The sequence below is a fragment of the Liolophura sinensis genome, chromosome 6 (assembly GCF_032854445.1).
Source record: "Liolophura sinensis isolate JHLJ2023 chromosome 6, CUHK_Ljap_v2, whole genome shotgun sequence".
Lineage (NCBI taxonomy): Eukaryota > Metazoa > Mollusca > Polyplacophora > Chitonida > Chitonidae > Liolophura > Liolophura sinensis.
In genome coordinates this window covers 70,407,860-70,431,519 of record NC_088300.1, presented here as the reverse complement: position 1 = coordinate 70,431,519, position 23,660 = coordinate 70,407,860, and the positions used below count along the sequence as shown (strand labels likewise).

Here is a 23,660-nt window from a genome sequence, read left to right as displayed (position 1 = left end):
TAGCTGGATTGTCTCCTTTCATAAATCAGTCCACAGTTATACAAAATGAAGTGTTCTAAAGTTTGGCAAAGAACACAAATAAAAATAAATACATGTGTATAAATTCAAAAGTGAATGTATGAATTATTGGTCATGAAATCTTAGTTCTTAGTTCATCTGAGAATGGAGAGAGTGCCAGGGGTTTCTCCAATCTGTGTCCTGTGTCCCAACCAACTGGAAGGTACTGGTAAGTAAATGATCGTACTTGCTTTGTTGCAGGGAAATATCATCATCAGTACGCCTGAGAAGTGGGATGTGTTGTCACGGCGATGGAAGCAGAGGAAGAATGTACAGAATGTGAACCTGTTTATTGTGGATGAGCTGCAGCTGATTGGAGGAGAGATTGGGGTAAGCCATTCTGTCTGTCTCCTGTATGGCAGTCTCTTCTTCAATAAGCCCTCGCATATTTATTGTGTGGCTTTGATCTTGCTAGGGATCTATAATATTTCACCAAAAGATTGGCACATGAAACTGCACTTTCAGAAGTGCATAAAGGCATAAGAAAGTTTTTCTGATAAGAAATTCATCAAACTTCACAAAAATCTTTCAGTGTCTTTATTATGTGGATGAATCAGTTAGAATCAAGCAAATGTGTCGCTTGAAGAGTACCAGTCTTTAGGAGGGGAATGTAAGGATTCTGCACCCTTATGAAATGTTAACACGATAAAATAAGTCTTTTAGATCCGTGAAGCTGACCAATCTTGTTTTCTACGTAATGAGATTATTACGCTGCATGAATTGTATTCAAAGTTGTTCTCTTCTATGGAAAAATGTGTAAGAATTAAGGTATGATCTTGTTGTAATGTTACATGTTGTAATCTTTTACGGTCAAACCTAGCCTGTTTTTTTCTAACGTGTCATATTTTTGCCACAATTTGGGCAAAGTACTGCCAATTTAACCTCAAGCACTCTTCCATTCTGTGTTCTATTTTCATTACACCATTACAGTATAATTTTTAAATTCAAATACACCTCTGTTTGATTTCAGCCTGTGCTAGAGGTAATCTGCTCAAGGATGAGGTACATCTCCTCACAGCTAGAGAGGAACATCAGGATTGTGGCCCTTAGCTCGTCGCTCTCTAATGCCAAGGATGTCTCCCAGTGGCTCGGCTGTACAACAACAGGCTTCTTCAACTTCCATCCCAATGTCAGGCCAATACCATTAGAGTTACACATTCAGGTGAGGTTCAGAGATTTACATACATGTATTTTACAACTCACATGGTTTTTCTACTCTGACATCATGCTGTTGATGCACAGAATATTTTCTCAGACACTATGGTCTTGTGAAAGTGATTGTTTCAGTGTGAATGTATTGTAACATTATACCGTGAGAAAAGCTCAGACTTGTTTCAGTGAGGGACGTTACATGTACCTGCTCATGTCAATACTTGATCACTGATCATTAGCTGAGAGGTGCAGTCTGCTCTAAAATATCTAAAATTGACTAAGGAATTTTCCATGAAAAGTTATAAGAAATTTTAAATATCATAGAAAAGAATACGACTAGTAATTTTGAATACTGCAAGAAGCTTAGAGAGAAATTTCAGCCTTTCTCTGATACTGGCTTATTTTCCCTATTTGCTCTAAAATTTGAGACATCTGGTCTGCTCATTTTAGCTAATATACATGTAATTCTAGCAGGAATATTGAGTTTCATTTTTCTCGCATGGTTAATGAACAACATACTCATATCTTCACTTTTCCACAAGGCTGGTAAAGAAATGTAATATTCTGCTTTCAACTCTACTAATACCTGTCCCAAATTTTAGAAGAATTAGAGCAGGTGTCGACTTTTGTAATGGTGCTAAACCTTACCCTCTTCATGAGGCATATAGTTGAAATGCTGGAATGCTATTTAACAGTTTTGTGGTTTATCCAATGTGTTTGTTTACAGTATACCAACCTGTTTCTTTCTAACAGGGTTTTAACATTACCCACAATGCATCAAGGATCATTGCCATGGCAAAGCCAACCTACCAGGCCATCTTGCGACACTCCCCGAAAAAGCCAGTGATTGTGTTTGTGCCATCGCGGAAACAGACGCGTCTAACAGCTATAGATATCTTGACATTCTGTGCAGCTGACATGCAGCCCAGTCGCTTCTTGCATGTGCCAGAGCAAGATCTGGAGCCATTCCTGCAGAAAATCTCTGACAAGGTGAGGAAATCGTTTTTTTAAATTGTCTTTTACGCATTTATCACACCTGTGTTGTAGACCATATATAAAAATTATAAATTCCTCTGTAAATTTTTGTAGTGGTGATTCTGATTGTAGGCATGGAATTTTTCTTCTTTTTAGAGGAATTAATTGAACAAAATTTTGAAAATGTTTCTTATTTTGGCTCAGAAATGCTTAAATAGACAAAATTAGGATTTGTCAGAGGTAATTTCTTTTTCGTCTCAGTAACTGTCTCATCACATTGATCATGGAACTTTAAGTCAGTCTTTGGGATGAGCCTTTTGTAAGTTACATCCTGAGATACTAGTATTCTGTGGACTGACCACTTTGTTCCCTTCTCATCAGACATTGAAGGAGACCCTGAGTAATGGGGTGGCATACCTGCATGAAGGTCTTAATGAGACAGAGAGGAAGGTGGTAGACCAGCTGTTCACAACGGGGGCGGTACAGGTAATCGTGTCCTCCCGTAACCTTGCCTGGGGTATGAGCATGGTGGCGCATCTCACCATCGTCATGGATACGCAGTACTATGATGGCAAAACGCACTCGTAAGTCTGAATAGTTTTATGTGTAAGAAAATATATCACTACATCCAAATGTGAAATACCAAAATCTGCAATACAGTATGTTGTGTTGTGATCAGTTCCATATGTGCTTGTAGATGTATATCTGTGTCACTCATTTGTTGATTGTGTAGGTGATAGAATTTCATTAATAATTATACTAAAAATAAATGTTTATCTGGTTTAGGTTAACTAATTAACGTGTTAAGCCTTGTTTGCTGAAAAATATATTGCCCACTGTGTATCACACAAAATGAATACTGTGTTTGCCCAAAAGTACATTTATCAAGGAAAGGAAAGACCGTATTTCATTACAGAAAATTTTCTTTTCCTGTACGTTTACCTTTCTAAAGAACATCAAAACACCATTCTAGAATCAATGAAACATGCATGATCAGGCAGAGATTTTAGATCATCGTATGTACAGTATGTAAGCATATACAGGTTTGGTGTATAAATGTAGTAGCTAATTGCCTAGTGTGCACCTGCTGTAGGTATGAAGACTATCCTGTGACTGATGTCCTCCAGATGGTGGGGAGGGCCAACAGACCCATGACAGAGGACGAAGAGGGCAAGGCTGTCATACTCTGTCAGAGCTCCAAGAAAGAGTTCTTCAAGAAGTTCTTGTATGAACCTCTGCCTGTGGAGGTAAGATAATACACCCTGAAGGGGTCAAGGCCTCTGTGGCCTAGCTGGGATTAAGCTATTGCAAACCTGCGGATGGTTGTGGGTCTCCCCTAGGCTCTACCTGGTTTCCTTCCACCGTTATACTGGTCACCGTCATATAAGTAAGATATTCTTGAATGGTGTAAAGCACTAGTGAGGGCTATGAGGACTTGACTAGTGGCGTACGTTTACCATTGCGCTGGTGTCTCAGGTCCAAGCTGGACTGACCATTGTCCTCTTGTGATCCACATGCTTTGCATTACTAGTTTGCCCAGAAATTATCATCACAAAGGCAAAATTGAATAATAGACCACATGGCCTGAATTACCTCAAGTGAGAAAGGTTCCTCCTAAAGAGAGGTACACATATGAAAATCAGATCTGATTCTTTGGGGGATTGAAGCAGATTGAAGGATGAAATGAATAGGATACTACTAGTTTAGGATTGTTCCTGTTATGGAATCATTGGGAATATACTTTTGGCAAAGCGATTTGTTTGCTGTAGTTTTCATGATTTGCACTTTGGCTTCTGCCTGCTTTCTGCGTCATCACCCCATACATGATAATGCTAGCTAAGCCTGTGAGATGATTTTGAAAGTTGTTCTCCGTTTACTGCTCTTGGTTGTGAAAATGTGTAATCAGTCTTGTGCCAATGTTTGCCTATTTTTTTTCTCTTACAGAGCCACTTGGATCATTGTCTACACGATCATTTCAATGCTGAGATAGTGACAAAGACAATAGAGAACAAGCAGGATGCTGTGGATTATCTGACTTGGACATTCCTGTACCGGAGGATGGCTCAGAACCCCAACTACTACAACCTCCAGGGTAAGCTGGCCACTGTAAAGCTGCATGTACACAAAAACAGCTTTATCACACCTGAAATTTGCACCTTACCACAGTTTTAAGGAGCTGATCACAAATTTAGAGCACATAAAGACGCTGTTTAAAGTAATTTGACACTATGTTTAAAGCAACTTAACACAGAGCTTAAAGCAGTTTAATACATGTTTTAAAGCATTTTAACACAGAATTTAAAATACCTTAACGCACAGCGTAAAGCACCTCATGAAAATTTAAAAGACACTTAACAACACAGAATTTAAAGCTTCAAAAGAAAGTTCTATTGTATAAAAGGATTCATTTATGTACAGAGGTGGGATATCTTTGATGTGGCATCTAAACAAACTAAAACAGTGATTGATTGTGTAATTTACAGGTGTGACACATCGTCATTTGTCTGATCACCTGTCAGAGTTGGTGGAGAACACAGTCAGTGATCTGGAACAGTCCAAGGTAAGTTAGGTTACTGTTTTTTGTTTTCGTTTAATCTGGAGTGTTTTTGTTTAATCTGGAGTGTTTTCGAAATTATAACTAATAAGCACAGTATCAATATCTTGTCTGCAAGTTTTGGAGGATCATATGAAAATGAAATTTCCGTGGCATATGGTTTCCACTTGTGTCTGATTTAATAACACTTGACATTACCGATCATCTTAATATGTATTTATTCAATGCCTTTAGAAATGAGAATCTAAAACATAAATAATAATTAATTTTGACTGCTTTGTGTTTTTCAGTGTATCAGTGTTGAGGATGAGATGGATGTTGCTCCTCTCAACTTGGGCATGATTGCAGCTTATTATTACATCAACTACACAACCATTGGTGAGCAACTCCGGCAATTCACATCACATACTCTTGTTTGAAAGACTAGATCTTTCGGGTTTTGTCTGCCAATATGATTGGCTGCTAAACAGATTGACTTTCTGATACTATCAAAACCATTTGTTTTCACCAGCTGTGGTTTGGCCATGTATTTAGTGTGATTTATCATTTATATTTACCACAGAAGCAATGCTAAAATGAAAAGATAACCATTAATGAAAATTCAACGTAAAGTGACAGCAATGCTAAGGAAAGAAGCAGTGCTAAATGAAGAAGCAACACCGAATGGCCCTGTGTGAAAACTTTGACTTATATATTTCACTGTCAGCTCATCTGTTTTTTCTCTATTTTCCTTTTTTTCAGAACTGTTCAGCATGTCTCTGAACAACAAGACAAAGATTAAAGGGTTAATAGAGATCATATCTAATGCAGCAGAGTATGAAGATCTGCCTCTGCGGCATCATGAGGACTCTGTTCTGAGACAGGTAAGGATTACTCGCTTATACTTAATCGCTTTTCTGATTTTGACAATTCATAGTAGTTTTAATTATTTGTGATGGTGAATCTATTTACTCTTAGTATTATTCTGATGTTAATTTATGATTTTTTCTTCTATGATGATATACCTTTTTTTTTCATTACCACCATTCCGCAATCTTGTGGAATTTTGATCACTCCAGTATTTCTAGCATGGAAGATTTGTTGAGAAAGATCTGATGGTTGATGATACATTTAGATGCAGTGAAAACTTGTCCCTTGTATTTGTTCTAATTCTGATTTTGTTTTCACCTGTGAATGTAGCTGGCATCTCGTCTCCCCAACAAGTTGACAAACCCTAAGTACAACGACCCGCATGTGAAGACTAACTTGCTGCTACAGGCGCACCTGTCCCGCATGCAATTGACGGCAGAGCTGCAGAGCGACACAGAGTCTATACTTAGCAAGGTGAGGCACTTAAATTGCACTGTGTAAAATGACATTTTCTCATCGTTTGGTTGGGACTGATAATGAAGTATTCTGAGGAGTTGGACAAGGATCAAGGTACCAGAGGTTTCATGCAGATGATTCCTTTGCTGTTTTTTGATGGTTTTTTCCTTCTTAACTGACGAACAGTTTTCACCTCCTATAAGGTTTGGGGAACATATCGAATTACTGTTCACTCGCCCAGTACAGCAGACTTCCAGTGCTGAAAATCTCTGGCTGTAATCTTGTGCTTTGTGGGGTTTGTCCATGTCCATTGTTAACATGGTCATTAAGTGAGATGAATAGGGTGTGATGTGAACTGATGTTAATTACTTAGTGTTGTATTTCTGTACCTCTCAGGCTGTGCGACTGATCCAGGCCTGTGTTGATGTCCTCAGTAGCAATGGGTGGCTGTCCCCAGCCCTGGCAGCCATGGAGTTAGCACAGATGGTCACTCAGGCAATGTGGGGAAAAGACTCCTACCTCAAACAGCTGCCACACTTCACCAACGAGATCATCAAAAAGTGCCAGGAAAATGTAAGTCCTCTGAGATCTAAATATTCAGCAGCTTCACACTTAATCGGAAGTATAATGCTTGATGGGAAGAAATGGTGTAGAACTTCAGTTTGATGATTTACCTCGCTTGTCTACAGCGAAGGGGGTTTTTGGTGTACCCAAATTCCTCAACCTTTTCGCATAGAAAAAAGCAACTCAGAGCAGTTTATGCACCTTTCAATTTTGATTTTGGAGACAAGACTACATTGAAATGGATTGGTCAATTTCAGGGCTTCACAGAAACTATGATTTTGTCAGTCTACACAAAATAATGTCTTCATTGTATGCTTAAATAAACACCTTGCAAGCATGCAAAAAGGTTTTACAGTAGTGGTTTCATCTTCATCATTCACCTCGTCATCGTTAATGTTTTATCCTGGCCCAGAAAGTATTTTTCATTAGACGTTTGACTTTGTTCACCTTACAGAACATTGAGAGTATCTTTGATGTGATGGAGATGGAGGATGAGAACAGGACCACACTTTTGCAGTTGTCTGACGCCGACATGGCAGATGTGGCACGATTCTGCAACCGATACCCTAACATCGAGCTGACGTATGAAGTCCAGGAAAAGGAGTCTATCAGAAGGTTAGTTTGTTTGCTGACCAGGTCTCTCAATTGTCTCTGTTGTCAATTTGGTTTTGAGAGGATATGGTTCCCCCTCGATACCTGACCACATACATGTATGATCGAGTTGAATTGTATCAGGCGCGCTAGCGCAGCGTAATGAGTCTCTCACCAATGCGGTCGCTGTGAGTTCAAGTCCAGCTCATGCTGGCTTCCTCTCCAGCCGTATGTGGGAAGGTCTGCCAGCAACCTGCGGATGGTCGTGGGTTTCCCCCGGGCTCTGCCCGGTTTCCGCCCACCATAATGCTGGCCGCCGTCGTATAAGTGAAATATTCTTGAGTATGGCGTAAAACACCAATCAAAAAAAAAAAAAAATTGTATCAGGCATGTTGCTTTTACTCGTTATATAAGTATTAAGTAAATTTTCTAAACCGGTTAATATCCTGATTTTTGGACTGTGTTGAGTAAGTATCTAGTGTAAACATCAAACAACTCGGCATTGTAACAGGGTGTAACACATATTTGGACTGTGTTGAGTAAGTATCTAGTGTAAACATCAAACAACTTGGCATTGTAACAGGGTGTAACACATTTTTGGACTGTGTCCGAGTAAGTATCTAGTGTAAACGTCAAACATCTCGGCATTGTAACAGGGTGTAACACATTTTTGGACTGTGTCAAGTAAGTATCTAGTGTAAACGTCAAACAACTCGACTCGGCATTGTAACAGTGTGTAACACATTTTTGGACTGTGTCGAGTAAGTATCTAGTGTAAACGTCAAACGACTCGGCATTGTAACAGGGTGTAACACATTTTTGGACTGTGTCGAGTAAGTATCTAGTGTAAACATCAAACGACTCGGCATTGTAACAGGGTGTAACACATTTTTGGACTGTGTCGAGTAAGTATCTAGTGTAAACATCAAACAACTCGGCATTGTAACAGGTTGTAACACATGGCCGTTGAGGACAAGTAGACTTGGCAACAGTTGCCAGTCATTAATGTCCCTGTGACCTGGCTGAAATGCTGGCAATTGAGGCATTAAACCACATTTAATCATTCCATTTATTAATCTGTTAAAGGCAGTAAAAAACGATTTAGGTCCAGTTTACTCTTGTTTACTCGTATTATTCAATGAATATGACTTGTGAATTGGCTTTGAGGTATACATGTAGAATTGTTTTGACCAGCCAGTAAAATATTGCTGTGTTGTTGTTTTCAGTGGCTCTGCTGTGAACGTACAGGTGACACTGGAGAGAGAGGATGAGATCACAGGACCAGTCATTGCTCCCTTCTTCCCCCAGGTAAATGTCTGCAGAGCACGTTTAGATTGACGTATTATTTCTGCGAGTCCTTGTGTTCAAAATTTAGCCAGTCTAGGTTACAAAAACTTGTGTCTTTGAGACAGTGATAACACAGTTGAGACTGATCTAGCAGGTAGGGATTTATCATTAGATGCTTGGCCGTTCTACTGTATTGCCAATGTAACTGAAAGTGTGAGAAAATCTAACAGAAGTAGCAAGCAAAAAAACAAATCTTTGTACAGGTACGACAAAGCAAAATCAACTGAGATTGAACCAAGCTCTAGCAATTCTGTTTGACCATTTGACTTTCTGCCTTCCAAATCATCCTGTTTGACCGTTTGACTTTCTGCCTTATAAATCATCCTGTTTGACCATTTGACTTTCTGCCTTACAAATCATCCTGTTTGACCATTTGACTTTCTGCCTTACAAATCATCCGATTGGATAAAATTAAGTGATATTAATTTATGTAAGCATACTGGAGGAAGAGTCGGTGTGTATTTCACATGTTGAAGTACATTAAAAGTACTTTGATTGTTATTCCAGAAACGAGAAGAAGGCTGGTGGGTTGTCATTGGAGATGTCAAATCAAATTCACTGATTTCCATTAAGAGGCTGACCTTGCAGCAGAAGGCCAAGGTCAAGTTGGACTTCGTGGCGCCCTCTGTTGGTCACTATAACTACACACTGTTTTTCATGAGTGATGCGTATATGGGATGTGATCAGGAGTATAAATTCACTGTGGACGTGAAGGAAGGAGACAGCGACAGTGAAATGAGTGGCAGTGACAGTGATTAGGTACATCATATGTTCATTACCAAGGCCTAACGATGGATGTCGTACAGGTTATCTTTGGACATGAGCTCAAAACCTGAAGACTAATGTAAGGATGCGGTAAACTGTGGGCTTCTGTACTAATTAAAAAGGTCTACAGATCTTTTCAAAAACTGACTGATGACAGAGAAAGCTCGACAGTTTTCATCATGCCAGATATTGTATAGATATAGTTCTGCGTTTTTGTGTTTATCATAGCCTGCTTCGGTTGTGTTTATCATAGCCTGCTTCAGTTGTGTCCTGATGTGTGACCAGATTACATTACACTGCTGTTTCATACAAAATGTTGACAGTTTATTAACAGAACATCACATGAATTTGTTGAAATATTAAAAAGCTGGAGTTTTCTTGCACGACATGAAAATTATTGGAATATCTATTGCAGTACATGATGTTAACATGACCTTCAGTTCTATGCTTGGAAAGAGAATTCGTGGATCAGTAAGCTGTCAGAATGTCAGCCTTATGTATTTAAGTTCTGTCTTTGATCTACCATCATGTTGTGTGAAACATCATCTCATTGTAAATAGCTTTCATTATGTACAAGTAAACTATGAGGAGATTAAATTTCCCAGACTGGAATTGTAGATGTGTCTTTGTGGTGTTTATCAGTGGATTATTGTCTTGTTACTCCGTTGGTGCCTTCCATGCCTGTCAGCCTATTGTCCCATTACGTGGATGCTCACTGTCTTCATGTCTGCCAGTATTACATGTATTGGTGGCATTACAAATTACTTCTGCATTGCAAAAATAACATAAAAGTAAGCAAAACCTTGGGATATGTAGTTCATGTAATGCGCATTCCCACTTCTCGTCATGAAATTAATTCTAAACGAGACCTGAACACCAGTCTGATAACCTGCAAATCTTGTGTGATTTCGCCTCACATCACGAAACACGGGCGTTGTTCATTGGCTGTGTGTGATACTGATCACACCTCTGTCCATTACCCACAAGCACAGACTGCAGACTTGCACAGTGAAAGGAAAAATGTCCACACTCTCTACAATCGTGGTGTTAATTCATTTATTACGGACATATCACAATCGCAGATGATTATACATGAAATGAATAAATTACATAAAATGTACAGAATTGGTTGCTTGTTACATTTCTTATAAAGGCATATTGTCAAAGTTTTCCATGCGGCTGTACACAAAAAGTTAAGAACCAATAGCTACACTGCTATTTTTCTGTACATTTCTTTGTGACCTTATCCCCAGCTTGTCCAGAACATTTGGTTTCTCAGCACTCCTGCACATCACGCGTAAGGTCAACTTTGATCATTGTGGTAGGCTTGCCTGTTCCACCTCCCCTCAACCCTGCCATGAAAACCTTGCACTGGGGAACATTTGTGCTGCCATCTTTCTTTGTCTGTGTGGTTGTTTCTCTGTGGAACAGAATTAGAAAGATTTTCCATCATGCAAACAGCCATTCAAAATGTCACACGCCTTTCTGGCTGCAGAATTCATTCTGAAAGGTTGACCTATTCTATAAGCTCACCACAATGTGGCTGCAATTCTGCAGAAGTAGCATTTTCTCGAGTTACCACACTTCAGCAGAATTAGAATACTTTGATTGTTATAGATATTAAAAGCTTTTTCATAGCTATGGTACATATTTGTACAAGGTGAAAAATCACTTGATGAACAAAATGAAAGATGTAAGACTTCTAACATAGGTACATCAAATCAAGTTTTGAAATCTCCTGTAACGGTTTATTAAAGCTGCTGTTCCCTGGTGTTAAGTATGAATCAGGAAGCTGTGTATAACATTGTAACAGTTCTATCAGAATAGTAATTAATATCATTAACAATTGATGGGTTCAAATGCTGGGGTATGTAGAGTAAGCCTATTGTTGACAATCTACAAGTATATTGTCCCTCCCTGGCTCTAGCGTTTTTTTTTTTTCCCTCTGGCTTTGAACTCCCTTAATACGTGTTCAACAGGGGTATAGGTTATATATGAAGTTGTTACAGTAACTTGCAAACAATGTGAACAGTCTGTCTTTCAGTCCTCACACTGAAAATACTAGTTACAAGATCAATATCATTCAGGAAAGTTATCTTTAGCAAGTTACAACCCAAATATTTGAGCTGGAACTTTTCCAGAAACGCCTGTATCTATCAACAAACAAAGCACATTAGCTAAGGTACAAGGGTCTAATTTCACCAAAACACAAGGTTCCTGTGTATCATTTCAATGTGATGAGCCAGTATGCCAGCATTCCTGGCTCTGATTTCACAACATCACCAACAATGGTTCCAACAATGGTGCAGAAATTGATGTGATGGACAGACAGAGATAAGGCATAAATGTCTATCTCAATTGACTGTCACATGGTTAATTGGTGACCTTTGACCTGTGTTGTTTATCAGCAGGACCTATCTCCTTCAGTGGTCTGTGTTTACTTGTACACTCTGCACAAGCAGGGGAGCTAACAGGGTTCTAGTTACAACCCCTTAAGATGGCAGGGTCCAGCTGCTGAGGGAGGGGGACAAGGGCTCTGGTAACTACCCTGCTCCTGGCAGATAACCAGCCCTTATCTGTTGATAAACATCCCTTCCCCTGATGAGGGATGCTTAGCAGGTCATGTCCCACTCCTGGACATGTGTTCACTGGGAATCCTTTTCCCTGTCTTACACTAGCTCACTTTTCCAAGATGAATGTACAGTGTATTTATATTTTATACAAATTGCACCTTTGCACACAGTGCACAGATTGCATACATTGTAGTTTAAATTTACAAAAATAAATTTAAACTGTCTAGTATAGGATTCTTTTAAAAATTTGGGGGGAAACAGTTGTTTTTTTTTTTCAGTTTTGTTTTGTGAAGATTTTCATAACTTTTTACCAGCCTACTTGTATACCAGTATACTTGTAAAAATTTAGAAGGTCAGGGCTAAGATGTATCAGCAGAAATTCATGGTATTTTCTTATTGCCTGACTCATTGCTATGAACTGCTCATGAAGTTTACAGGTACGTCTATAATGATACATGTAATGATGGGTCACAAAGAAAAGTTTCTCTACAAGCACTATTTTACGTAATGTATTAATCTACAAGAGTAAGATTATCTGAAAACTACACTGATGATGCATACAGTATATCCATCTGAAATCTGTCACGCAGAAAATGTATCACAAGTCCATGAGCAAAGAAGGATAAGTCTTTGACTCCAACCATTCCCTTTACCTACAAAGTTTGCCATCTGCCTGTTGATCAGTGAGGTGCCATGTGTAAATCCATCCATTACTGTCTGCCTTGGTGAGTAGATTAATTGACTTGTCTGAATAGTGCTTCTGATTAACGCCATTCTCAAAAATTCTTCATCTGTACACCAGTCAGGTCATGATGTATGGACAAGAGGAAACCAGAGTAAATGGCATACTGACCTTTGCCAAACACCAGACAAACGTCTCTACTTACACCTGGATTTGAACACCTAACCTGATTGATCACCAGTGTGTCTGAGGAAGTGAGACCCCCAAAACAAATGTATGTGGCATATAAAAACAAAGTACTGATATAATACAGCTCTTACTTGGGCAGGTAGACTTGTGTGACATTATCTCTCCTCAGGTTACTCAGATTGGTCTGTACAGAATGGGTCAGCTTGGTACGTAAATTAGCCTGGAGAACAAACACAAGACAGGACAGGAATCAGAACTGTACGTATTGAGAATAATACTGATAAACAAGTAAAATCTGATGACTTTATATAATACAATTATAAGAACTTTATGATTACTGAAGTCTAATAGTTTTCAAGTGACAGATTTTGTTTGATTCTGGCTGATTCATACACCTTATAGGAAAACTAAATTGTCGACGGTCAATCAGTATAAACAAAAAGGTCATTTTAAGGTCTTTATATTTGTCTTCTCAAAGTGCATTTTATCACACCAAACTTTAAGTGAAATACAGTATTACCATACAATAAATACACCTACATGGATAAAGCATGAATGAAACATCATAGTGATCATACAAACAGAAACAAGGGAGCCTTGTGATTCACAGCCCTGGCCTGTACAACATGGTTGTACTTACACTGGGTATCACGTGAGAGGAGAATTCTGATTAGCTATGTCAGAATGTTTATATAAAGGGTCTACTTCTGACCTGATGTTGTTTAGTTTATAAACCCTGTTATGACTTCAGGAGGTTGTAAAGTGCTGCCCAAATGACAACCATGTCAACCATGGTATCTACAGAGTTTACAAACTGGACCTCTGTTAAAGTAAAGGGTGACATCTCTCATAAAATCAACACATGACCTGCTCTGTTTTGCCAGAACTTTATTGAATAAGTGTGCAAGTACCGTAAGATTTGTAATATTATCTTCTGCCAACACAAGACATTAAAGTACATCAGGCGGAATACTCCAGGTGCAGTATATGCACATTCTTATCACAATGGCCAATCCAATGGAGAAGCAAATTGTATAATAGTAGTAATTACGCTCGTCTCCATCACAATACACTTGATGTTTTAATGACATTTTATTGACAGCATTAACATTTTAAACAATATTCTAATTGGTTTAGAGGATATAGTTACCAAAAATTTCAAATAAGACAAATAAATGTAAATGGAGGGGAAAAAATTTGACACACTCCCCAATACCTGATAAAATTACACATGTTCTTGTAGTTCTATTCTAATGGCAAAATTCCACAGTGTCACTTGTGTGTCACACAGATATAGCTCTGGGACTCTTACCAGCTTGATAGCCTTCCTCCTGAGTTCCCACTCATTCCACTCATAGGACTTGACAATGTTGGGCTCCAGGATGTGGGTATCTGTCTGTGTTCCACTGTCACACTTTGTCAATGGCTTCTCTATCATTCTGCCCTGATCACCACCCTGGACAAAGCAGACATTTTATATCAGTCAAATTTATGCCTCTCTTTAAACAACTTAAGAACAGGGTACGCCTTTATTTTAATATGAAGGCTTACCCTTTTCTCATTCTTCACATTAATATGGATAAATTTTGCATGTATTCTCGTCTTTGATGATTAAGTATGGTAGGTGTGTTTTGGTAAAGCAGTAACTGTTTTACTGGGAAAATTACACTGAATAATTCAAGCTATCAGTGGAAGGAATCGAAGGCTGCAGAACTTGACAACAAAGGTGAAACCCTTAAGTACATGTCAACGATGCTTACCTGAGAGTAAGGTGTTATTGTGGCAAACTGGGTGTGCAGCTCTAGCAACTGAATCAATTCTGGATTTTTCTTAGCACACTCTGCAACGTGAGTCTGAAATCTGAAGACACATTTCTCATCTGAAGTTTGTAAGCATAATGACAATCTCTAAATCGAGATTGCAGTCTGAATATATGTAACAAAATATGTGTATTGGAATTACGTGTAATAATAATAATAATAATAATAATCAACAATCAAGATATTTTACACAAAAATGAACTGTTCAAATTTAAAACTAGTACATGTTGTTACATAATACTGAAATATAATGTCTTACATTGGAATACATACACTTAAATAAAATGACTGGTAATATGCATCACTCACAACTCCATGTTTCCTGCAAATTCATAGGCAGCAGGTTTGCTTGAAAAGGAGTAATAATGATCCCTGTATCTGAGGATTCCAATGTCTGGATTAGCAGGTATTAACAAGCGATCATATTTCACGAGGGCCCAGCCACAGAAACCCTGTGACAAAGACAACAACAAAGCCATGATAATCAAAATAGGAACCCAACAGGACTAACAATGTACGTGTACATGTATAACAATACATATGATAATACTTTAATCATCTACTGGTTTCCAACCTCCTGTTTTTAATATTTATACAACTATAAGATATATGTATCCAGATTGATTGTGAGAAATGAACTGATGTCAGATTGGAAGCCTTGTAACCTTGTTCAAACATTTACCTACAATTCTCATTCTTTCCTCACCAGTAAACAGCTGTGATACTGAAGATGTGGTACAAAACCATCATCATTCATTATTCTGTGTTTATCAATAAAGTTCAAGTCAAAAACGCAAACACACTCTCTCTTCCTACCCAGTTTTTTTCTATTTCTATTCAGTTTAAGGATTAATACATGTACACACAACATTGGTATGTATTCTCACCCGATATTGTAATGGTAGTTTGTGAAAGTTTTTGGTACTTTCTGGGAAAAGCCAGTCTTGTTCAGGGAAGTCTTTGGGGTTGACACGATTCTCCTCACCACCTGACTGCAACAACAACACAGAAATACGACTGAGTTGATCGGGAAGTGCCAAAACATATGTAATGAATAATGTGATGGATCAATGTAAGCATAAATAAAAATAAAAAAAGTCACTGTTTGAAAGCAGATCGAACATTACCCCAATGCAAAAAACAAGCAGTTATTGATTTGTTGCAAACATCAAAACATCAAACATAAATATTGGTAGTAGGCATTTTTTTTTTTATTCTTTGCCCAAAATTTCAACAAGGTGGCCTTGTAAATGCAAATTAGTCTTCATTCAAATAACATTCTGATTACAAGAAAATTCATGATACCTAAATAAGAAAGAGAGTACTAAAATACCTCAGCCCTTCTCTCATCATCAGTTTTGATGCGCAGATCCTGAAGGTATGGGTCCAGCACTTCATCTGTGAACAGCTCCTTGTAACTCTGAAAGCCAAACATTAATCTTAACATTACAATGTTTCTTAACCAAAATGAATAAATAAAGTAAAAAGAGACAAAAATATTTTATGTAGTATATATTAGTTAATGGGCAATATAAGGAGATCAAAAATTTGCAGAAAGGCAAAATAAACCTTGTTATCTGAAAAGATTTCATCAAAACGGTAACATTATACATGTGGTGCTTTGGGGAATGTTATTATGGCATGCTATAATACCTCTATAAAGAAATGAGAAATACTTTATGGGTAGGCAACAAAAAAAAGCACTGCATGTATCAATGCTGAGTGAAAAAAAAAAAAAAAAAAAGAAAAACAAAAATGGACGGCAACTATTTTTTCAAAATAAAAATTGTTTTTTGTGTGTGTGTCATTTTGACACAATCATCACCACATGTTGAATTCCACAGAGGCTGAGTGTGAGTCATGGCAACATGGCAAAAGTACAGGAGGCCAGTGGCACAGAAACAGAAGCCTCATCATCAAAAGGTTCTCAAACAGTTCCATATGTCATCCAGATATAACCAGACCATATGTTTGTAGTGGGAGTTAGCACACTGGACCAAGTCTCCCTTGCAAGTTTTACTGTACATACGCTAAATATCCCCCAATGATTCACTGTGAAAAGGCACCAATTATCGATCGCGCAAAAAATCCATGTTGTGTCGCACTTAGACTCATTGCAATGTGAAGGGCTCATGTTGTATATAAGATGCCAAACATGACCGAATGATTGAATGACAAACATATACTGAGCAACTTTTTTTTTTTGTACAGCTGCTTAATTATTGCACCTAAAAAGCCACAATCAATTAAAGGGCATTCCTGGACAACGGAGCTGATGTACAAGCACAAAAAGACTCTTGTTTTCACCTTCACTGCTTGAGACACAACTGAGACTACAAAATGATTAATATGGCGATGTCTTACAAAATCTTACAAAGTTATGTTTTACATAGTTCTTCCATCTTGAGTTATATTTACCTGGTGAACTACTATTAAACTGATTAAATTATACCTGTTATGAAGCACTTAGACTCACCAGGTAACCCCCAAATAATGCAGTTCTATGAAGATTCTAGATGACAAAAATGTCATCTAACTAAATTGACAAAAATCATATGAAATTGGACTGATTAATAGTTATTCACAATCATAACTTCACATAATTTAGTTACCCATCACATTCAGCACCCTTCTGGACTACAGTTTGTGCAACATGGTCATCAGTTTGAAAATTCCATGACATCATTGGTGATTTGCTATAATTTGTATCAAACATCTGTTAACGCAGGAAAAGGGTAGGTGTGTGTCAGGAATTAAGGTAGGTGGGCCTTACCCTGGTGAAGGGCTCCAGGCTCACCAGTATGTTACTGAGTACACTCAACAACACCATCTCATCCTGGAAACCACTCCACAGCTGGGACAGATGGATGAACTGAGGCTGCGTGAGAGGAAAAAATACAAAGAGATAATAAATAAAATTTATATACACAGCAGAAAAAAATAAAATAACAGATCTTTAGACCCTTTGATGGTAGTATCAGATTTCATACCAAAATAAATGTGGAAAGAAAAGAAGAAACAAAATTTATAACAGTTCTATGTATGCTCAAGGAATAGATGCTAAATTGGAAACAGTATATAAGCATTAATGATATTGACAACTAATGTCTAACTGCTATATAAACATACACAAGTAGACATTTTAACCACTTTACATGAAAATTTTTGCAGTGCTACAGTAAAATAAAACATGTTAAATTAAAATCAGTTCTCAAGATGGATTTCATTCCTCAGAAATAGCCAATGAAAATGCATACATAGACTTGGGCTGTTGGTACAGCTGTTTTTGACTGGACAGTGGCTTGAAGTTGCTCCATCCTGCCTGCTAATTGGTTTTCCAGCATCTCTACTTGTTGAGCACAACCAATGACATCATTCTGAAAGATAGAAAAAAAATAATGTCTCAATATTACAAAGAGTATATATATAGATAGTGGGCCATAAATATTTATGAAAGACATATGCTCAGGAAGAAAATAATATTACATAAGTTTTAGAAGTGGAATTTACAAAATATAATTTGCTTTCAGACAAAATCTCAAACTTAATTATTTTACAAATATTTATGAATAAATAATGATCTGTAACAAGAAAGTAGGTTGTTCACTGGCTATGAGGAATACACTGATTTGTCAATGTTAAGTTGAGAATTAATTTCAGGACACTAGATAACGTTAAAATGAATGCTAAAATGTGTACCTTTATTTGAATGCTGTTCCATACTGTGGAACAAAAGAAGAGAAACGTATCTTCTGAATGTACATGTGGTCTATCACAAAAGTCCAGCAAATTGGCTAAGTGGTTAAACCATTCCTGGCCAGCTGCAGACTGGTTTTTAATAACATACACTGTGGCTGGCTGATGAAACATGGTGCACAGCCCCACGCCTTCTGCATCAGTCTTCCCCCATCTGTCCTCTGTGGGTCTGAGAGAAAGTTAGCAGGTGATACCTCCTGGTTCAGCAGACACAGTGGTCTGTGGTAACAGTTTACAACTCACCAGTATAATCTTCAGGAAGCACTCCTGTTGTCGAGCGTTGATGAGAGACTCTTTGAGCAGCTGAAGGGAAATCCCCTCCACTGGCTGCTGGTTCTGATGGATACGTTCTATCAGGGCTACAATCATATGGTTTACACAGAATAAGACAACCAGCATTGTTAGAAGTTTCACATCAGGTTCTGTCGGAAAGTTACAGCGCTATGACTAAATACCAATAATTTTGGGAAAAGCTAGATTCAAGTACAAGTGTAAAATCAACATATGATTTGCCAGCTATTATGATGCAGAAGTACTGGATGATATCAACTCTCTGAACATAGCAGATTTGAAGAAATATGGAAATTCATGAAAGACATTTTCATTCGTTACATGTGTATTTATAAAGAAAATTAAAGATTTCATGTTTAAAATCCATCCTGAGAATTTCAAGAACTGATATATGTTTATATAAAACTGATACTACAATGTAGGCTGTAAGGTTTCCTGCTTGTTACCTGTATATTTGAAGGCATTTGTCAAAGTTTGTTGTATCTCTGAGTCAACATTCTGTGTGGTGGCAGGTACAGCTTCATTCAATATGGCTGGTACTGCAAATACAAGGACAACCATTTTTACTAAGCAGGCTGCATGGTTTAAATGGCTTTGACATCACATTCACAGTCATATGAGTTTGACCACTATCAACTTAACACATTCCGAATGATTTTTCGCTACAATCATGTAATAAACTTTACTCATTCAAATGTTGTGAGATCCTAGTTTGAGTGCTGTACACCTAAAACCCCAGCTATCCTTGTGCAGTTTTATAGGTCAACATACATATTGCTGACATCTTCCCTGTATGTGTCATACACCCATGCAGTCCTACAGGTATTTCAGGGAACGTAATACAAAGGAATATCCAAGACTACCACATAAAACACAAATACATACATGTAATGCTTTGCTTAAGCTGAATGAGACATTGCCTGCCTGCTGAACACAAATAAAATGAATACAGAGCTATGATGGTAGCTATTGTACATTTTTGTCTAGTTTGTAGTGAAGATTCAGAATCCACAGAAGTGGATCTTCGAGCTTACTAAGTTTTTCACAGGGTTAGTTATTTTAACCTTTTAGCATGACAATCATAAACTACAAAAATGTTTATCATTATATTTTTTTGACATAAGTTTTTCAGTTTTTCACATTAATTCAACTCCACCCAATGTGTATATAATTTTATTCACAGCTGGGGGAAATTCACCTTCCACAGAAAAGCAACCATACAACTTTTTTTTGGAATGATGAACAGCTGGTAAAGTTCCATATCTGCTTTAGAAATCAGTGTAGGAAGAAGCATAAAAACAACAGTCAGTAACCACAGGCCTGAAATACAATCCTTTCTCAGAACTTAGCATAAAAAACCCTGGTATACTCCTATTAATCATGATAAAAATGATAACTGCAATCATTATGACTGCATGCATTTGGTTTTCCTTTTGCATGTACATCAAAAATATTGTTTTTCATGCGGTACATAATATGCAGCAATTATTCATGGATCAACATACAAATAATTACACTGAAGGACAAAAAAAAAAAAAAAAGGAAACAAAAACAAACCATGCAAAAGCTGGATGGTATATCATGAATTTATATATGTGATTTTTTAGATATGTCACTTAAAAATTGTCAACCTATAAATGAATCGTAATGTTAAAACTAGACATTCAACTTTGTGTTTAAATGTCCGCATTTTATAACCTACCTCCTTTACACTGGGTCTTAACTCTTAACTTACTTCTCACAGCCAGACCATTTTTACACATCATGATAGTAAGGGCTGTACCTGCCCCAGGCAAGGTTCTGTAAACATATCATGTTAGTTTTGGTTACTTACAGTCATCAATGCCTTCTCCTCCCTTTCCACATTCCTTGTTGAAGAGTCGTATTCCTGTCACAATCATGGTAAGTTCCAGCAACTGTCGCTCTTTGTCACGCTTCGACAGCGACATGAATGTCCCGAGCTCTGTTTGTGGGAACACACTCTGTAGGGCAGCTGTGATTAAAACCCAGATGATTAATTGACTGTCTGACTGACCAATGTAGAGGTTATGGGTCACTACAGAAGTGGACAGTAACTAGTTGGTTACACTGCATACATGTGGTATGATAAATGATCTTGTGTCCATCCATAAATATCAGATGCCAGTTTCACTTTCAGCTTATTGTTATTATTTCTCTAGTTTTGACATGCTATACATGTATGCATATTGCACACAATTATTCTGTCTTCACAGATGCACTTTACATTCCTCTGAAGAACTGAAATTAGGAAACTTACAAAGGGCATGATTATGTCTAACTGAAAATTATTTCAGTGCATTAGTTTCAAGTAAATTTACAACTTTCTATAGCAATGAAATTAGCTTATAAAACAGCTTATTTCCAGCTTTGTATCAGTAAATATGTTTATATGCATTTAGAAAACACAAATATGTTTTCACACAAAAATCCAAACCAGGGAGAGGCTATTACACAGTCACACTAAAGGGAGACAATCTACAGTGTGGTAGAGAGGGAATGACAAAGCCATACTAAAAGGAAACAATGTACAATTAGACAGAGAGACAATGGCATAAATGCACTAAAGGGGGAGAATGGGGGCATGACTCAGTCACACTAAAGGAAGACAATCAATAATGAGGCCAGAAGACGATAGCATAGCCACATAAGAGGGAGACAATCTGCAATGAAGCAGGGAGAGACCATGGTAAAGAGAGACAATCTACAAGGTGGCATAGGGAGACAATGACATAGTGACACTAAAGGGACACAATCTAAAATGAGGCTCCATGTTACAAGAAGCTGTTCAACCATCAAATATTTTCATTCTGCATCTGCATTATCTTACGTACAAATGGGAACTAGTCTTCAGATTCACGACACAATCGCTGAGATGTAAAATTGACAACTTATACACCCAAAAAAAAAATCATGAATATGCTAACCCACCTGTTGCTTCGCGAACTACAGCAATGTCTGTAGGAGATCCTAGTCCAGACCTCAGTAATACTGCTGATACAATCTTTCTGTACAAGCTCTCCAGTTCTTCTCGTGTCCTGGCACGACTGTCAGTGATCTCACGAATAACTGGCTGTAAACGGGACTCCAGCACACGGCGATGCTCCTCCAAAAAGTCACCTATGTTGTTCCAAACATAATGCACCCTATTATCACATAAAATTTTGATAAACATTAAATTTAATGATCATCGCCATGATCATGTGTTTCACTTTGTAAGATCAGGCAATGACTTATGTAAATTTATTGAATCTGAAAAATGGAATTATTTCCTTTTATCATTCAGTTTACTAGCTTCAAGCATATCTGAAATCTGCACACTTTCATTTGCACTACACTGATGAGTATAACACAGAGTTACAATGTATTTAACAAACCTCTTGTGGTGTAATTCATATCAAAATACACCTGCATTTTGACTGTGTCCAAGGCTGGTGACCTTGTGTCCATAAGTCTGTCCACGCACAGCTACATGTATAATAGGAAAGAAATACACACCATGAAGCAAAGACAATGCCAAATTCTGAAATAGAGAATTCTAAAGCATTTTACATTATCCATCTGTCAAACCTCTATTCTTCCTAAGAGTTGAAATGTTATTGCTGCTGTATATTGACAGTAATATGTACATGTATCTGTGCTAATAGCAATGGTAAAAAGGTTGACTTTTACAAACAAAACCCATCATAAAAAGGCTCCTAGCGTATTCATACATGTACATGATGTATCCACAAGAACCAAAAACAGCCAAAAATAACAACAACAACAACAACAACAAAAAAACCCACAAAAAAAAAGAAAAATAAGAAAAAGAAAACAACTAGTCATCTTCAAAGCTTACATTCATGAGTTCTCAAGTATTGTGACAAAATTTCTTCTTTGGCAATAATGAACCACACATACCTTAATAAGTTTCTGTACATCATCTTTGGTCAGTGTCCTGTCCACATTAAATTCATTACTTGGGTCTAACACAACAGCTTTTACCTGAAGAATACACAAAATCTGAATGATGGTATAGGCCTATATGACAAATGATTTCAGTCATATAATTTCCTCATAAAAGGAATTTTAAATCTACCTATTTATAGCAGTATCTGGCTGTAGAGTCTTCACTGCTGCATCACATGGGCATGGGATAGCACAGTGACTTGATTTCTAAGAACTTATTCAAGATTTACTGAAAAACATCTCCATTACCCTTCTTCCACAGATAAACCTATAACATAAGGCAACCAAAATTGAAACTAAACATCAATTGATCTCATAGGCCTAGCGGAGAAATGTTAGCTGTATCAACCATAAGAAACATGCATGAACAGAAGTGGTGTCTAGACTGGAGAATAATGCACCAACAGTAGTTCAGCAATTGGACATTATTAAATTGAACAAGAGCGCATCACAAATGCTGGCCCTTGGTGTATCTGTTTTCATTTTTGGGAAATATGCTGGGCCCATGCAATGTTTAATAACATGTACACACAGTGACAGAGGTAATTCTTGCTACTGACCATAAAAGCAACCAGTGTTTCAGACACAGCCTGCCCTTTGCTTGCACACTCCTGGGCAATTTCTCGAATGATATTTTTGATGACACTTTCTGCTTGCGCGCGAGACATTCTGATGTTTCAATCTGAAAATTCACATTTAAATTTATCTTCATTATGTTGTTAAATAAATTGGTTAAATAAGGCACAATTTTCTCACACCATCAACAATGTTATCATAAAAAGTCACAATTTTGGAACAAAATAATGGAAGTGTTACTGAGAATTCGAATGATGCCGTGTGTAAGACTGGTTAAACTAGGAAAATTCTGTGGAAGTGGAAGTATAGCTCTACATCTTAGACGAATTTTACGAAACAATTTCACATAAATAAAATAATGACAACATACCCGTTTGCTAGCTTGGACCACAAAATCACGAAAAAGCACTCTCTTTGACAGCGTGTGGTTTACAAATCCGCCATATTGAACCCATGGAAACGGGTGCGTGCGCACTCAAGGAAGTGCGAGTCAC

General features: G+C 37.6%; 2 protein-coding genes across 2 annotated transcripts in view; one reads left to right on the top strand and one right to left on the bottom strand.

Moving 5' to 3' along the window:
- Nucleotides 1-9,726, top strand: part of LOC135467511 (U5 small nuclear ribonucleoprotein 200 kDa helicase-like) — a 33,020-nt gene extending 23,294 nt beyond the window's left edge. Inside the window, exons 32-45 of the mRNA XM_064745284.1 lie at nucleotides 259-387; nucleotides 1,028-1,219; nucleotides 1,963-2,199; nucleotides 2,566-2,768; nucleotides 3,278-3,431; nucleotides 4,129-4,276; nucleotides 4,668-4,744; nucleotides 5,029-5,116; nucleotides 5,480-5,601; nucleotides 5,918-6,061; nucleotides 6,440-6,616; nucleotides 7,062-7,222; nucleotides 8,425-8,506; nucleotides 9,053-9,726. Of these exons, the coding sequence (XP_064601354.1) occupies nucleotides 259-387; nucleotides 1,028-1,219; nucleotides 1,963-2,199; nucleotides 2,566-2,768; nucleotides 3,278-3,431; nucleotides 4,129-4,276; nucleotides 4,668-4,744; nucleotides 5,029-5,116; nucleotides 5,480-5,601; nucleotides 5,918-6,061; nucleotides 6,440-6,616; nucleotides 7,062-7,222; nucleotides 8,425-8,506; nucleotides 9,053-9,304 (2,166 nt within the window). The 3' untranslated portion in view covers nucleotides 9,305-9,726. The remainder of the gene's footprint in view (nucleotides 1-258; nucleotides 388-1,027; nucleotides 1,220-1,962; nucleotides 2,200-2,565; nucleotides 2,769-3,277; nucleotides 3,432-4,128; nucleotides 4,277-4,667; nucleotides 4,745-5,028; nucleotides 5,117-5,479; nucleotides 5,602-5,917; nucleotides 6,062-6,439; nucleotides 6,617-7,061; nucleotides 7,223-8,424; nucleotides 8,507-9,052) is intronic.
- Nucleotides 9,727-10,356: 630 nt separating this feature from the next.
- LOC135468605 (cilia- and flagella-associated protein 206-like) lies at nucleotides 10,357-23,621 on the bottom strand. Its single transcript, XM_064746947.1, has 17 exons — nucleotides 23,537-23,621; nucleotides 23,151-23,272; nucleotides 22,543-22,626; nucleotides 22,017-22,107; nucleotides 21,571-21,759; nucleotides 20,456-20,614; nucleotides 19,068-19,160; nucleotides 18,574-18,689; nucleotides 17,832-17,951; nucleotides 17,348-17,452; nucleotides 15,908-15,994; nucleotides 15,462-15,566; nucleotides 14,884-15,026; nucleotides 14,515-14,614; nucleotides 14,067-14,210; nucleotides 12,886-12,974; nucleotides 10,357-10,730 (listed from the first exon to the last, which is right to left on the bottom strand). The coding sequence occupies exons 2-17, from the start codon at nucleotides 23,256-23,258 to the stop codon at nucleotides 10,586-10,588; spliced, it is 1,878 nt and encodes a 625-aa protein (XP_064603017.1). The 5' UTR covers nucleotides 23,259-23,272; nucleotides 23,537-23,621; the 3' UTR covers nucleotides 10,357-10,585.
- Between the last annotated feature and the right edge of the window lie 39 nt (nucleotides 23,622-23,660).